General features: G+C 29.8%; 2 protein-coding genes across 4 annotated transcripts in view; both read left to right on the top strand.

The window, feature by feature from the left end:
• Positions 1-14,495, top strand: part of LOC142322627 (uncharacterized) — a 32,837-nt gene extending 18,342 nt beyond the window's left edge. Inside the window, exons 3-4 of one of the 3 annotated variants that reach the window (XM_075361719.1) lie at positions 8,642-8,891; positions 14,065-14,495. In XM_075361719.1, the coding sequence (XP_075217834.1) occupies positions 8,642-8,891; positions 14,065-14,075 (261 nt within the window). In that variant the 3' untranslated portion in view covers positions 14,076-14,495. Of the gene's footprint in view, positions 1-8,641; positions 8,892-14,061 lie in introns of all 3 variants that reach the window. The other 2 variants (XM_075361714.1, XM_075361707.1) reach the window with 2 other exon arrangements.
• On the top strand, positions 8,904-10,173 carry LOC142322606 (uncharacterized). The gene has a single exon (XM_075361685.1). The coding sequence runs from the start codon at positions 8,960-8,962 to the stop codon at positions 9,872-9,874; it is 915 nt and encodes a 304-aa protein (XP_075217800.1). The 5' UTR covers positions 8,904-8,959; the 3' UTR covers positions 9,875-10,173.
• Positions 14,496-16,093: the final 1,598 nt, after the last annotated feature.

The following is a 16,093-nucleotide window of genomic DNA, read 5'->3' as shown; positions in this document are numbered from 1 at the left end:
TGATTTCTATGTAATTTATAAATTTGCTTTTTTAAATTTTTCCAATAAATAAATAATTTTTTTTCTTTGTATTAATTTTTCCCATTTTTCATTTTCAACTGTTCATTTTTTTGTATCTGAGAAATGTTTGTGATTTATTAAAGTTATTTTTATGTGAAAATATTTTTAACATCTTGATATTGCTATAATAATTTTAGGTAACTTGTTTTTGTTAACAGGTTATATCTTTACTAGTGTTAAAAGTAAATTATTCATTTTTAATTTTTCTATGTAATGGGTTTTAATTTTTAAGAAATTGTAAGTTTGATTTAAAATAAATTTTAAGTAATCTGTTATTGAATTTAAAATTGTATTTATTTATTACTGTGTTTGAAACAATATACTTTTATTAATTAGACCAAATAAAAGAGAATTTCTTCTTCCAATTATTGCCTCTGCAGCACTACAATCGCAATTCTTTGAATCTGTTGAGTCGCCTGATATGTTAGGAAGGGATAATGATTGTACTTATTCAGTTGTCTAGCTTATACACTTAGTGTGTGTTTATAGTGTTTAACAAAATTGAGACACCCAGTATGTGTGAAATTCTGTCTGATCTGTTCCTATAATTAAAGCTGTAAGATTTTTAGACTCGACCATGTACAAAATGAGGAAATAATTAAAGGAGAAGGATGAATGCAACTGGTACAATAATAGATAATATTGTGGAAAAAATGTAACATTATATGATCATCTGCAAAGAACGGATGAAGAGATGGCCAAATACAGTGTAGGGTCTCTGTAGAGAGAAGAAGAAGAGGACAACTGGTTAAGAAATGGATGGAGGATGTCATGGAGGATATTATAGAAAGGGAACTGCAAGATCATGACTGGCAGGACAAAGAGATGGCATCTGGAATGTGAAACATGGTGCTGAAACTGTATACAACTCCGTATAAAAAAAAAAGTGTGATAATTTTAGTGTGCTTGCTATTGACAATGATTTTATAGGGAAATTCTGAAAATACAGTAAAATTTTTTGCTTACATTATTATACAAAAAGGTGGATATAAAGGAAGCAGCTGACCACACTTGGCTGCTTGTATGAGGATGATAATTTGCTCTTTGGTAAATGAAAATTTCATTTGAGAGATATCTGTTATCACATTCAAAATAAATTTAATATATTATATGTACTAAAAAACGAATATCACAGTTTTAGTTCATTACAGTATCTCTTGGTGAGTTGTATAGTGTTTATATAAGGCTAGACTCAAAGAGGAAAAAGGCAATTTTATTTGAACTCATGGCCATAGATTGATTTCCTATCTTTTCACATGACAGTGCCACTAGCAAAGGAGACAACTCCTGAACAGAAAGCCTTCAATGGTTGCTAAATGTGAATAGTTACAATTCAACATACATTCTGTAGAAAGTTTAACAGCGACTCTTCTGATGACAATAACATTCATTGATGGCATAATGTAGTGTAGAATGATGAAGGATCTCTGAAGAAAATGTAGAATTTGCCAGTAGTATTTCCTGCATAGTCGTAAAAAATTTGTTATGAAGGCATACCACGAACTAGTGATGCCAGTGTGGCTTGTTTTAAGGAATTGCTTACGTATGTGTTCACCATATACAGCCATTACATACCAATTTCGCAATTGAATTGTTGCGTAATGAAAACAACAACTTTCTTGATTGTATGCTGTTTAATGACAAGTCAGTATTTGATTTTAGTGGAAAAGTTAACACACAAGTAAGTTGTAATGTCCATATCTGGGGGTCAGAAAATGCCCATGAACTATTATAATATAAAAAGGACTCCTGAAATTGAATTTTTTCTGTGCAATACATTTATTTTGGCCACAAAGTGGTGCAAATTCTGTATGGGATTAGTAGAATGATGTTTTCCCCAACCACTTGGATAGGTCAGCATGGATCCAATGACCAAGCTTGTTTTTGGTGGCCTCAAAGGTTACACGAACTGATCCCGTGAGATATTTTTCTTTGGGTTTTCTAAATAATCTTCTGTACCGTGCCTCTGTTACCTACTGATTTATCCTATTTGAGGTACATGATTGAAGCAGGTGTCGCTTCCATTACTCCAGACATGCTGGTTATAGTATGGAACAAACTCTCTGGTTGGATGTGTGCCTGTGATGGAAGGTTCTCACATTAAATATTTGTAGGGAAAAGCTGTATAAGATACTCTTTCATTTTATTTGTGATCCATTACTGTAAGTCAAAGGTGAAAGATATTAAATAGTTTTAAAACCGCGATATTCTTTTTTGTACCTGTATTTACCATTGAGATACATGTGTTATCTTAAGAGAAATTCATGAGATGTTGAACAGCAGCTGTGCTGTTAGATTAGCTAGAAGCACCTAAGCAATCCTAGTTTCATGTAACAGCTAGTGAAGTTAACTTAATCTTATTGAACAGTGATTTAATATAAGATTGAGAAATTTAATTGGTATAACGCTGAAAAAAATCTCATTGCAACATTTTATTGTTGAAGTTACACAATACTGCAGTAGATTAAAAAAGTATTCACAATTAAAATAACTGTCCAGTTTAAATCTATGAATGTATAAACTATTTGTGATTCCTGGATTATCATCAGTCACAGGAACTACTTAATAGTGAAAATAAAGTATTCCAATTCGAAGTAATTAGAATCGTTTTATTTTTATATTTTGTTTTTTAAATCTTAAAAAACTAAAAATAATCATAAATTGTTATTCTGTTGGGTTATTAACTCAAGAAGTGACTAATTTTTACGCATTTTCAAACTTATAAAATTATTAGTGTAGCAGGAGTATCCTATTCAAGTTGGGTCGTGTTCATGTACTACCATCCATCGTAGATGTGGTAAATATTTTTACAGAAAAAAAAGGATAATACCAAGTAGATGTAAAATACCATTTTATAACTTTTATTATAAACCAGAGAAGGTAATTTGAAAAATTGTTACATTAAGCATGCCTTCCATAAATATTTCATGACAAACGGTAGAAAATATTTTAATAACTGTTTATGAATTAATTTCTCTTACTAATTTTATTAGAACTATACTGCTGATATTATTATCTTTTATGACCACATAGGATCACTGTAATCAGTTCATTATCCAAGTCTCTTCGATGGGACTATTTGGGCCTTGCAGTCCTCCCAGTATTTTTCATATGTTCCGATCTTCATCCCCTTTCTAGTGTTGAAAATGTTCATGTTATGAGTTTTTTCTTTTGAGTGTGAAACGAGTATTTTTGTTGTCTTCTGGTTTAAGGCCAATTTCCTTCAGACCCTCTTATTTCTCTGATGTATCTGCATCCTGTCTTTGTGTTTTTCAAGTCGAGATTGTACTGTCCTAGCTGTTCCAGAAGTCTTGAATTTTGCATCCTCAAAGATATGTCCAAAGAGGCCGATTAAAAAGCCTGTTCCAAACTGTAGGACATTTTTCATCTCTTTCTACCCAAGTGTACTTTTGTAGAGCCTATATCCTTGTGATTCCTTGGCCTCCTGGTCAGTGTTATTAGTTTACCTTTCTGGATGAGCACGTTCACATTGTGTGTGGAAATGTAGGTGATTTGCTTTAGTTTGATTTTGGAATTTGTATTTTTCTTGTTTGTGGGTGTAGTGTTGGGGCATTTGAATGCTTTTGAACACACTTCTAAGTGACAGCTCACCATATCTGAATGCTCCTTTTCTGAACTCTGGTATTGCTTGGTTCAGCCGGTGGAGTATTTAAAAGACCTTTCATGATGGACTATCAAGGGGTCACCTGTAATGGGACTAGGTCCAGAGTTATAACTCCAGATGTGATCCAGTGAGGTGTGATTTGATGATAAATGAAGCTGTGAAGTTTGTTTAGATTCTGTTCATTGGACAAATTTCTACTATTTGTACTGGGTATATCCAGGGGCACTTCGTGGAGGCTCAATCCGACTCTTGTTAAAGTTGTTAGTTTGGAGAAAAGTTACAGTCTGATCCTAAACATTATGCCTATACTATAATAAGAAAATATTTAATTATAAAATAGTGCAAATGAGATCAACATGTGATTTATAACATTGCATATTTTTTTTAACAATAAGTCATGGAAAAGGTTGCATTAATGGGAATGTTCATGTTTCCTTTTTTGTATGTAATTGTAAAAAATTATTAATTTTCTCAAATGTTCTTTTTATTTATATTGTGATGTCAATCAGATTATTATAATTTAAGGATACTGTGGCAGAGAGGGGTAAGGAGATCTAGATATGATAATAATAATACTGTATTTATTTGAGTACCCCACGCTTTTTTTCTTGGAATTGGAGAGAAAGAATAAGGGTTCGGGGCTTACTTGAAACATAGTCTTTAGCCAGGATAATTTATGTAAAGTAAATGTTTTCTTAGAAGTACCTAAATTCATTCACATAAGTATAGTTACCGCTTATAAATATAGATGCCGCTTATACAGAATACATCCTTAATTATTAACATTCTGTTCATAGGAACGAAGTTATGGTATTTTTATAAAACTGATTCATTCTGTATAGGCTGCATCCAGTTCTAATGACACTACAGGTACAGTATCAGTTACCCATCGTCATCTTGTCTATTCGCCATAGTCATTGTATTGTTTGTATATGCGGATGGTGAGTTTATCTTGTAAAGTTTAATACAGTGATTTATTTTAATTACAGCATCAAAATGAGTACAAAAGGACAGCGTCTATGATCTTTTACAGTAAATGAAAAACTGCGTGTTATAGAAGAGGCTGAAAAAATTGGAAATCAGGCGGCAGGAAGAAAATTTGACGTAGATGAAAGCTGCATTCAAGACTGGCGTAAGAAGAAACAACTTCCGGTGAAAGGCACTGGTAATAAAAGGGCTTTTCATGGCTTAAAACCAAAATACACAGACATAGAAAAAAAATTGTACGACTTTGTTATGGAAAAAAGGGAAATGCGGTTATGCTGTTACGACAGAAATGTGTCGTAAATGGATGTAAATGTAAATGGATGGCTGATCATATGCTCGTGAAATCACTAAATCATTGAATAAAGTTGATTTTAAAGCAAACTGTGAATGGATAACAATTTTTTGTACGAAATGATTGTCAATAAGACGAAAGACGACCGTTTCTCAACGACTTTCAGACGCTTATGAATAAAAAATATTACATTTTCACAAATACATAATAAATCTTAGAAAAGATAAAGGCTATTTGCCTTCTATAATAGGAAACGCTGATCAAACCCCTGTATATTTTGAAATGCCATTTGACAAAACCGTAAACATAAAAGGTGAAAAAAGTGTTATGATTCACACTGGTGGTAATAAAAAACAAAGGTGTAGTGTTATGCTTTGCGTTACTTCTGATGGATCAAAATTACCTCCGTACATTGTTTAAAAAAAAACACTCTTCCTACCATACAGGTAAATGAAGTTATCAGAGCACAGGAATCAGGTTGGATGGACGAAATCTTAATTTTAGATCAGATCAGGTGTGTATGGCAAAAGCGATCAGGAGATTTACTTAATAAAAAAAATACCGATATGCTAGTAATGGATAGTTATCAGGGGCATACGACTGATAAAGTGAAAGACATTTTAAAAAAGGGTATGACAGACCAAGTAATAATTCCAGGCGGATTGACATCTCTATTGCAACCACTAGATGTCTGCATTAATGAACCATTCAAATCTGCATTAAAACAACTGTACAGTAAATGGATGGCTGATGAAAATTTCTTTCTCACGCCTACAGGAAGAATCAGACGCCCAGATTTGTGTTTGGATAAAAGATACTTGGGAAGGTATTTCCACGGAATTAGTAAGGAAAAGTTTTAAAAAATGCGGAATATCTAATGAACTTGATGGTAGTGAAGATGATCACTTTTGGCAGTGACGTGGAGACTACCGGTAACTCTTCTACAGACATTGACAGTGACAGTGATTAATTAAAAATAAAATCTCATATTAAAAAGTGTATTGAAATTATCCTTTTCAACATGATACTTTCTTTTTGGTTTACTGGCCTACTGATTCTGAACTAAACTATTACTACGGTAATTAATTATTAATGTAATATTAATATTGTAATTTAAATGAACAAATTAAATGCTTTACTTTCTGAATATTTACGTATTTTTTTATCATATCTGTTGCACTTTAAAATACCGGTATATACTCAATTTTTTTTTTTTTTTGATTTTGGTCTGGAAAATCGAGGTGCAGGGCCTATTCGGGAGGCGAAGGGTACTCAAATAAATATGGTATTTGATTATTTACTTAATTGATGTTTTGTGAAAGAATAGAATAAACAAAATTTTATTATTTCATTTTGATGACAGGAAATGATTTTAGTTTTAATTAAACGAAGACTTGGGTTGTCAAGGAGTAGGTGATCTCTTGACTTCATTGATGTCTTTGAAAAATGGTGGAAGTTAAAAATTAAGTTTAAATATCACAAAGTTTCTATTTCTGTTAATGAAGGAGTTTAAGGAAGTAAAGATTAGCTGATTGGGCTTTACACAGCTCAAACTTTCAATGTCGTAAAGTTTTTACTGACAAATTTTTAAAATTATGATTACAATATTTCAAATTAGAATTTTTATTTCTATTTGAGGCTAAAGGCGACTGTTATAATTAAGGATCTTGAACTCGTTAGCGGAGTATGATGATGTGAACCTTTTCTTCTATTTTGATATTGCTTTTAATTTTTTAAGGCAGAACTCATTTTGAAAAAGAAAAGTGATTTGGATATCATTATATTTCAAATTATATTATTTGAGCAGGCTAGGAGGCATGATCCCTTTGGGAGAGGAGATGATTTTTTATTTCTTTAAAATTTGCATACATTTTCAAAAATAAAAGTTTGAATATGGGAATCCTTTCTTTTTAATTTGGTGGGGGCTCTGGTGTAGAGACCTGTGGAGTGCGTGGTGGTTGGAATTTTGCTTTCTCCTTTGTGGTAGGTAATTTAATTATGTAGAAAAATAAAATTTAGAATATTACAATATTTTAGATTTTTAAGCAATTAGATTGTTGGAGTAAGATCTCAGATTGCATTACAGAAGTAAAAATTATCAGTATTATATATTATTTGTTTTTTGTCTCGGATTTCAAACTTTAGTGCGTGTATGTTAATAGTTTCCTCATAATCAGAACTTTTTTTTTTGTAAGCATTAATCATTCGCATGAAACAAAGTGATGTTGAGAGTGTTATATGTAGTTACTACAAAACCATTAAAAATTCAGGATGAACTGAGATTTAAAATGGTACAGAAATTTTTCATGTAGGTTCAGTGGTTTCGAGATTACCTCTGACAAAGAAATTCTGTATCTTTATCAGTTTTTAAAAAATCCTCATGCAGCTAAATGTTTCACAAAGTATAAAATCAGATGTATTTTGTAAATATGGATAGTGTTATTAAAGTAACATTTTTGTTTCTGGAAAGAAATTGTTAGTTTATACATTCTCAGAGTTTAACTACACAGTTACTTTAAGTGTGAATACTATTTTAATCTACAACTGATTAAATGGGTAATTAATATTGGGTAAACTGTACTGTGTAACTAAAAAAAAAAAAAAATAAAAGTAATACTTTATTTTTTTTAGTTAAGTGAGCTATCATTACTTTGAAGAAGATCTGCATCAATTATCAAGCTTTTTATTATCGTTGAAGAAGATTCTTCATTAATTTAATTATTTTGTGTTCTGACATGTAATGATATAAATATTGATTAGTTTTGTTAATAATAAAATCAACAATTTCTTAAGTACTCTTCTGTCTTTTTATTTTTCAACCTAATTAAAATTTTCTGCGATCTTAAAAAAAGTTTAAATTATTTGGCCTCAATTTAATAAATACAAATGTTAAGCCCTAAGGTTTTATTTGTTATCCATCTAAGGTAGTACAAATTTGAAATTTTGATATCAACCATTTTTATATGAAATATTAAGTATGATGCCATGAGTTTAATGCTTGAGCATTTGTTGAACAAAACCTGTTTATATCTTTGGGGTTGTGTGTTATCATTACTTGATGTCCCTGGTGTTGGAAGAAATATCTGACTTGAAATACTGCAAATTTATACCAGTTTATTTTTTTTTTTAGAGGATTAAACTTTAGATTTTATGAGGTTGAAATGTATCATTTCTGTAGTTGTTGAAGAATGAGTAGTATGCTTGAAGAACAGAAACTTATTGCTTTGTATACCCTAGGGTTTTTAGAGATCTGTGCAATTGAAAGGAATGTTAGACTTATCAAAAAAAGGTTAACATTTAAAAATAATAAAAAAAATGTTTTATTTGTACCCCTTTATTTAGTTAAAAATTGTAGAGAGAAGAAATTGTAGGCTCATTTACCTACCTCCGTTGAAAAGAGGTAAAATTGAAAAGAGGTAGAGAAATTGATAATACTCGTATGTGTGTAAAGAGTTTATATAAATAAAATGAACCTGTGTTCTAGAGAAATCGATTAAAAAAGAAATTTTCTTCAGGCCTGCTACATAATATTTTTGTCATTCTAGACTCTAAATCCCCTTTCTAAACAATACATTTTTCTTATATAAAGCATGAGTGTTCATTATAACATTTTATGTAATAAAAATTAACATAATTTTTAAGGTAAAGTTTTGAGATGTTTTATGTTTTTTTTGCAGGATATTGGAGTTGGAACTATTGGTAATATGATGGATGAAAATACTGATGATATTAGCATACTGACAGCAAAAGATTATAGTAACAAGAAAATAAATAGCGATTTTAGTGATACATTAAATCTGTATAACAGTACAGATATTATTGGTAGTTGTACAAAAAATACTGTTGAAAAAGAGTACAAATGTATGTACTGTCAAAGGTCATTCAATCAAAGTTCTAATTTGAAAAATCATCTGTCAGTTCATACAGGTGAGAAAAAATTCCATTGTAATGTTTGTCAAAAGTCTTTTAGACTGGGTTGTAATTTGAAGAGTCACATGTCTGTTCATACAGGAGAGAAAAAATTCACATGTAATATTTGTCATAAGTCTTTCAGCCAGAGTGCTCATTTAAAAACACACCTTTCCATTCATAATGGTGAGAAAAAATTCACATGTAATTTTTGTCAACAGTCGTTTAGTCAGAGTGGTAATTTAAAAACGCACCTGTCTATTCATACTGGTGAGAAGAAATTCACGTGCAATGTTTGTCAAAAGTCTTTTAGTCGTAATGGTCATTTAAAAACGCATCTTTCTATTCATACTGGTGAAAAAAAATTTGTTTGTACAGTTTGCCAAAAGTCTTTTAGACATAGTTGTAATTTGAAGAGTCACATGTCCATTCATACGGGTGAAAAAAAATTCACATGTAATGTTTGTCAGATGTCTTTTACTCATAGTTCTACTTTGAAGAATCACCTCTCCATTCATACCAGTGAGAAAAAATTCACCTGTAATGTTTGTCAGAAGTGTTTTAGACAGAGTGCCAATTTGAAAACTCATCTATCCATTCACATTGGTGAGAAAAAATATACATGTAATGTTTGTCAGAAGTCTTTTACCCATAGTTCTACTTTGAAGAGTCATCTTTACATTCATACTCGTGAGAAAAGATTCACATGCAATTTTTGTTTAGAAAATTTTAATGACAATCAGTCTTTAAAATCACATCTTGTCATTCATGCTAATGAGAAAAGATTTACATGTAATGTTTGTCAAAAGTCGTTTAATCGGAATGGGGATTTAAAAAGACACCTTTCTATACATAATAATGAAAAAAAATTCACATGTAATTTTTGTCAGAAGTCATTTAGACAGAGATCAAATTTGAAGAGGCATCTCTCGATTCATAGTGGAGAAAAAAAGTTCTCGTTAATTTTTGTCAAAAGTCTTTTGGACAAAGTTCTAAGTTAAAGTTAACTCTATTCATACTGTTGATAAAAGTCACATTTTTGTCACAGAATGTCTTAAAAGTAATACTCAAATCAAGAAGCATATTTGTTTTTTCAGAAATTTAAAAAGTATATTGGTATTTTATCCATTTACAACTACTTTATGATAGGTAGTTCTGCTTAGAAAACCACTTGTGAAAAATTTTTTTTGTTTGTGTGTAAAATTTTAAAGAGTCTGTTCCTGGTAGGAATAATTTGAAGGCAGGCAGTTATATTTATACTGAAAAGAAACAATTTACCACTAATTTTTCTAAAGTCATTCTTCAGTCACAATTTTTCACTGTATTGAAAAAATTCACATGAGATTGTTATCTTAAGGTTTTTTCTCAAATGTTTACTAGTAAACATCTTGCTAGTTAGAAATGTATTCATATTTCTGTATATATATATTTTTTCTTTATTTTTAGATGTAGTGCGTAATTGAAAAAAAAAACACTTAACTACTATTCCAACAATAAAAAAAATGTACATGTAATTCTTGTCAAGTTTTTTAAACTCAGTGTTGTACGTAAATATTTGTAACTTTGAAAACATTAGTTTGTTAAGATTCTTTGTGAAGGAACTCCTATCCAAAATCTCAAACTTAATATATATTAAGTTGCGATTTGAAGTTATTTTTTTTTTAATCTTTTAACAGAATTTGGAATATTTCCTTTGAAGAATTTTTTACTAACTAAAAAGTTTCTTATTATTTCAGTAGTTGCAATAGATAAATCTAAAAATTCCTTTCATAACTTTTTAACTCTCAAGTATTTCTGGAAAAACATATGAGTATATTATAATACTTAAGAACAGTCTTCAAACATAATTTATTCATATGTAATAAGTAATTATACCTGATTAATCAATCTGTAAACTTGATGAATAGCAAATAAATAATTAATTTACTGCTAAGTTATGTACAAAAATACTTTTATTCATGTTCAGGCTTTCTAAATAGGTAACAGATAGCCATTTCACTAACATCAACGTGATGTTCATGAACATCAAAAGTGGTGACAAAGCTTAGTTATTTACTTGCGAGAGGATAAAAATCATTACATAAAGTTATGAGTAGATAAAATATCACTATACTTCCTAAATTAAAAAAAAAGTGGCAACTTATGGGGAACGGAACGCAAGAGTGACGGGAGTTTAGTTATCCCTACAGATCGCAGAGCCTGGTCAATGTCCCTTGCTGCTGTATCTTTCTGTTATTGGGTGTTATTTAGTGGTGGTTATAAATTTTATGTTTTATTTATAGACGGATTTGGTGATTTGTGTTCCTATCTGTATGGACCACCGTGAAAATAATTTACTGGGTCTGACCGTGGGAGATTAGGCTTTTGTCTTGTTGTCCTGGCATGATATCCCTTCAGTCTGTTTGCTGAAGTCCTTTTGATACTAGCGCCTTGTGGGCTAGCAGGAATACACCTACCGAAGCCCTAGTTATTTTGGAGGAAGCAATGCACTCCCTTCTCCGGAGGGAGTCGTATGTGCTGATTGAAGTGGCAGCTTATTGATGGAATTTATTGTAACCTTGTGCAAATTACACAAATTTACATAGTTTTGTTGATGGGGAGGGGAATTTATTACCACTTTATGCAAGTTCTTCTTGCAGCTTTTGATTACTTCCTTTCATTGCAGCAACTCAAAACTTAAATGGATCATTTTAATATAAAATTATTTTTTTGGAGAATTATGGAAAGGGTATTTTATTATTTTAGTTGGCCTCTCCTTAAAATATGCTTTCTTATATGTATGTATTAGTTAAATAAGTACAAAAAAAAAAAACGTTACTGATATTCTTTCTAATCATATTTTTCAGTGGTAAAAATTTTAAAGGTTTTAAATGATTTTATTTTGTTTGTACTATAATGTGAAAAATTGGATAGTGAATCATTTTTTAATGTTTCTTGCTGTAGCTTAACTAACATATTTATGTATTTAACATTGTTATTACCATATCTGCTTGAATCTAAGCTGCACCATAAATTTTCTAAAGTTTTTTTCTTCATAAAAAGATAGTTGATAAATAATAATAATATTTACAAAGAATATTGTACAAAAAAAATTACTTCAAAGGATTGTTAAAAAAAAAAAAAATAGGTGATTTGATTAGTTAATTACTTGCAAAAAGTCTAAATAATAAATTATCTACGTTAAATAATTCCATATAGTTAACTATAATTGATTAAATTTTAAATACAATCCAATAAACACTCACTTTAATTATCACTTCTGTCTTTGGAAGCAGTTAACATCTTTCCATGTTAGGTCATCTTCTCTTCCATCTTATGGCATTTGTGATATTGCATTTTTTAAAGGAGTGATTCCATCGCTATTGTTGAAGAACTTGCCTTTTTTATTTTTCCAGAAGCAGCTAGAAAATGGTTTGTTGAATGTAACCAGTTTTTACATTCTTTTCTTATGTCCTCTTTGAAAGGCTTCATAATACAGACATTGAGTGGCAGGTCATACTGCCCTGGATCATCATCTCACAATTTTCTTTATTTTTCATTGAATCTGCTAAATGTCCTTTAAATGTGTCCATTACAAGCATGTCTGTAGGTTTTCAAAGAGTTCATAGTCTTCTGTTTTGCATGGCATTTACCCATTCTTGAGGACATATACTATCACATCACTAGGAAATCTCTTATTTTTGGGCATTGTTTTCCCATTTAATATTAAGAATGGTTGTAATTTCTGGCCATCTGCCATAATACATAGGGTCTAATGATATGTTGTTTTTCATATCCTGTATTAACTATTTTAACTTTTTTTCTCTTTGAAGTTCTATATAAGAACTTCATGGCTTCATATATAAGAACATGACATATCAAAGTAAAGGGGTTTTTATCCATTTTTCCAATATTCTTAAATTCATATGTGTGTTTTGCATTAAGTTCAATATGTGTTACTAAAAACTGGATGAGCTTACCTTCAAAATCTGCAGGAACTTTCTAACAGATTGAAGTTTGTCATCATAAGAGAAAATTCCTCCCTTTTCATAAATTTTCCGCTCTAGACTCTTAATGCTTTAAAATTTTCAATTTTAAATTTATCACTGACTTCTTGCCTTTTGTTGTAACATTTGTATTGTTACTGGTAGTGCTTTCGATCGAGCATGTTTTGTAAATTGAGCAACATACTCATCTACTTGGGGAAAAAGTCTTCCTGTTTTTGGTCCTGTGAAACCCTTTGTTATAGATTAGCAAGTAAAAATCAAATCTCATTGTTTATGCATCGACAAACAGTTGTTTCTTAATGTCAATTTTTCTCGAAGCTCCCATTTTTTTCTGCATATAAGATCACTTTCCTTTTTATACTAGCTTCATAGTGAACTCTTCTTGATGGCATTGCTAGTACACTGATGATAAAATTGGTCAAAATATGCAGCTTGTAAAATAATCAAACAGCAAAAAAAATGGAAGTAGGTAAGTACACACAATAAAGTTAAAAGATTGGCTAAATACCTATTGAAGTTTACCATAGGCAATGGTATTTTCCTGGTCAATATTAAAAACTGAAGGAATGTTAATCTCTAAGCAAAGTGAAAGGACTCATTGTTATCCCTTCCTCGCACTAATGATCCCTACAGCATTCCAAAAAACTATTTGATTCTAAGAAAGTAAATTACAACCACCAGTTTGCAGTGAAAATATTAATTAACTCTAGAGAAAGGGTGTTTTGATTTTCAATCGTAAATTTTTTTTTATGTTAATGTTGAATTGTAATAAATATAAATACTTAAGGAATTGGAAAACAAAAAAAAATGTTTGAATCTAAGCTGCATGGAATTTTTTAGATATTAAAAAGAGGAAAAATGTGTGACTTAGATTCAAGCAAATATGTTATTAGTTAATTATTTCTTTATTATGACAAAAAAAAATTATGATTTTTATTTATTAAGAGGATTGGAAAACGTAATGATACACAAACTGCATCACATGCGGGGTCAGATTGACTGTAAAGAATGTGTAATAGTTTAGGAGATGCTACTTGATATTTCATGTGCAATGTAGTTCTTACTCTCTGTGCCATGTACTACAAATCATTTGATTATGGTTATTTCATTTTTTCTCTTATTAATATACATTTTTTTTAGTTTAAATTCAAAACATAAATTAAAATTTTCAGTTATTTAATGCTGTTTTGATTTCATTATAGCAGACCGAACATGAAATAATTCTGAATTTTCTCTTCTTTTAAAATATAATACAAAATAAAAAGGGTATCATTAAAAAAAATGATTTAGTATATATTATGTTCATTTCACTCTACGAAATGATGTGAATTCTGGTGAAACCTAAATATAGTGGTATTCTTAGACATTTTTTGTATGAGGTAAAAATTTATGCTATGATAAATTAAACAAAATAAGTTTTAGTAATAATAGATGCATAACCTACTGTAAAAAAATCAAAATAATTTTAATAATGGATGAAAAACAATATTTATAAATAATGTAATTAAGTATCTGTATGCAGTTTATATAAAGATTAAAAGAAAAATTGAAAAGTATTTTTTCTTTTTAAATTATTCAGAAAATTTTTATTATTGTAATCTTATTGTAAATTTTTGTATTGTAAATCTATAAATGTAAGTTGCGGTTCTGATTATTAATACATTTATTTGTTGTCACATTTGTTAAAAATATGACTTTGTTTAGAAATAATTTTCTGACTGGAAGTTGTTGTTTTGGTCATTCTTCTGCGTCAATTTACTGGATAATTTGCTTGGACTAGTCCAGTAAAGTGAAAAATCATTAATTTTTTTTGATATAGGACCTTGATAATATATGTCGGTTTGATTTGCCTAGTTTTTAATAAGTATTCCAATTGATAGAACTGAATTTATCCATAATAGTTGAATCTGTCAAAAATTTAATCGGTTCTTAATTTTAAAACAAATTATTTTTTGAGCAAGCTTTACAGCTAAACTGGCTTCACAAAACTCGAACTGGGGAAGAGACAATTTCTTTAACATACGTTATCATTGTTTAGAGCAGATCAGAATCAGTATGTACGAGTACAAACAATTTTTGATTTAGTACCGATTTAGGTATCCAGAGTTGACTAGAATTGACCAAAGAATTCTTCAAAATTATTCATTGTATATGAATATGCAAAGGAACAAATTCACTTTCATTTTTCAGTTCTTATTACCCTTTTCAGGATTAACATAAGTTATTGAAAATCCTAGTTCATGCTCAGACTAGGTTATTTTATTAAAGTTACTCATCATTATGTAGTCATTATCTGTATAATTTATCACTTCACTAGGTTATTTTATTAAAGTTACTCATCATTATGTAGTTATTATCTGTATAATTTATCACTTCACAGTCATTAGGAATGAATATTATTTTAATTTATCTAAAATTAAAAACTATTTTTTTTTTTAAACAAATTTTAAAACAATTTTTGTTATAAACATGAACAAAATTAAGCCTTCCTTTGATCAAAACTAAGTACTCGTAACTTATTATACTAAGTGACAAGTATAGAATACATTTGAGAAATTTTTTTTCAGTTTATTTAATAATTCTTGAATTTTGAAAAGATGGAAGCCGTGTGGTTCATCTTTATTATTGACAAAATGAAGCATACTAAGAATGTTCAAATATCTGTCTCTAGCCATTGTTTCAGAAAATATTGGGGAATGTATAATTAACCTTGTCTGTTGACCAATACTCTTTTATAGGATTGTTCTTATTTCTTGGCATAAGCTTGGTCAAACTCAAAAATGTATACAGTTCATCTATGTCGGTTGGTTTCAACGATGTAAATTTGAATGAGCAAGATTGATTTGTTCAGAGACTTGAGTATAATATGTGTTTATTTCATTCACTAATGTTCAATAATTTTTGGCGTTATTATAGCTTTAACGAGAAGAAATAAATCCTGGACATGAATGCAACAAATCAGAATGTTTATTAACAGAGTTCAACAAAATTTACAGAACCTAGTTTTAGAACGCTGGTAACATAACTTTATTCTCTCTATTTCCTGGTGTTAGCTACAATCTATTGATAGTGCAAATAGTTCATTTTAGAGCCAATAAATGCAGTACATATTGGTGAAAGAATTTTATTAGTTGTGCTAACACAATCATAATACTCAAATGATTGTATTGAATCATAATACTCAGTTCTGAAACATGTTTATATGACCGTATTCTAAGCGGATAGCTCACTGCA

Source organism: Lycorma delicatula, chromosome 1 (assembly GCF_047948215.1).
Source record: "Lycorma delicatula isolate Av1 chromosome 1, ASM4794821v1, whole genome shotgun sequence".
Lineage (NCBI taxonomy): Eukaryota > Metazoa > Arthropoda > Insecta > Hemiptera > Fulgoridae > Lycorma > Lycorma delicatula.
The sequence above is the reverse complement of the archived record's forward strand: the minus strand, read 5'-3'. Positions and strand labels throughout refer to the sequence as shown.

What these genes read in the sequence shown, in the direction of transcription:
- LOC142322606 (XM_075361685.1), top strand. Translation starts at nt 8,960, where the DNA reads ATGTCTGTTCATACAGGAGAGAAAAAATTCACATGTAATATTTGTCAT.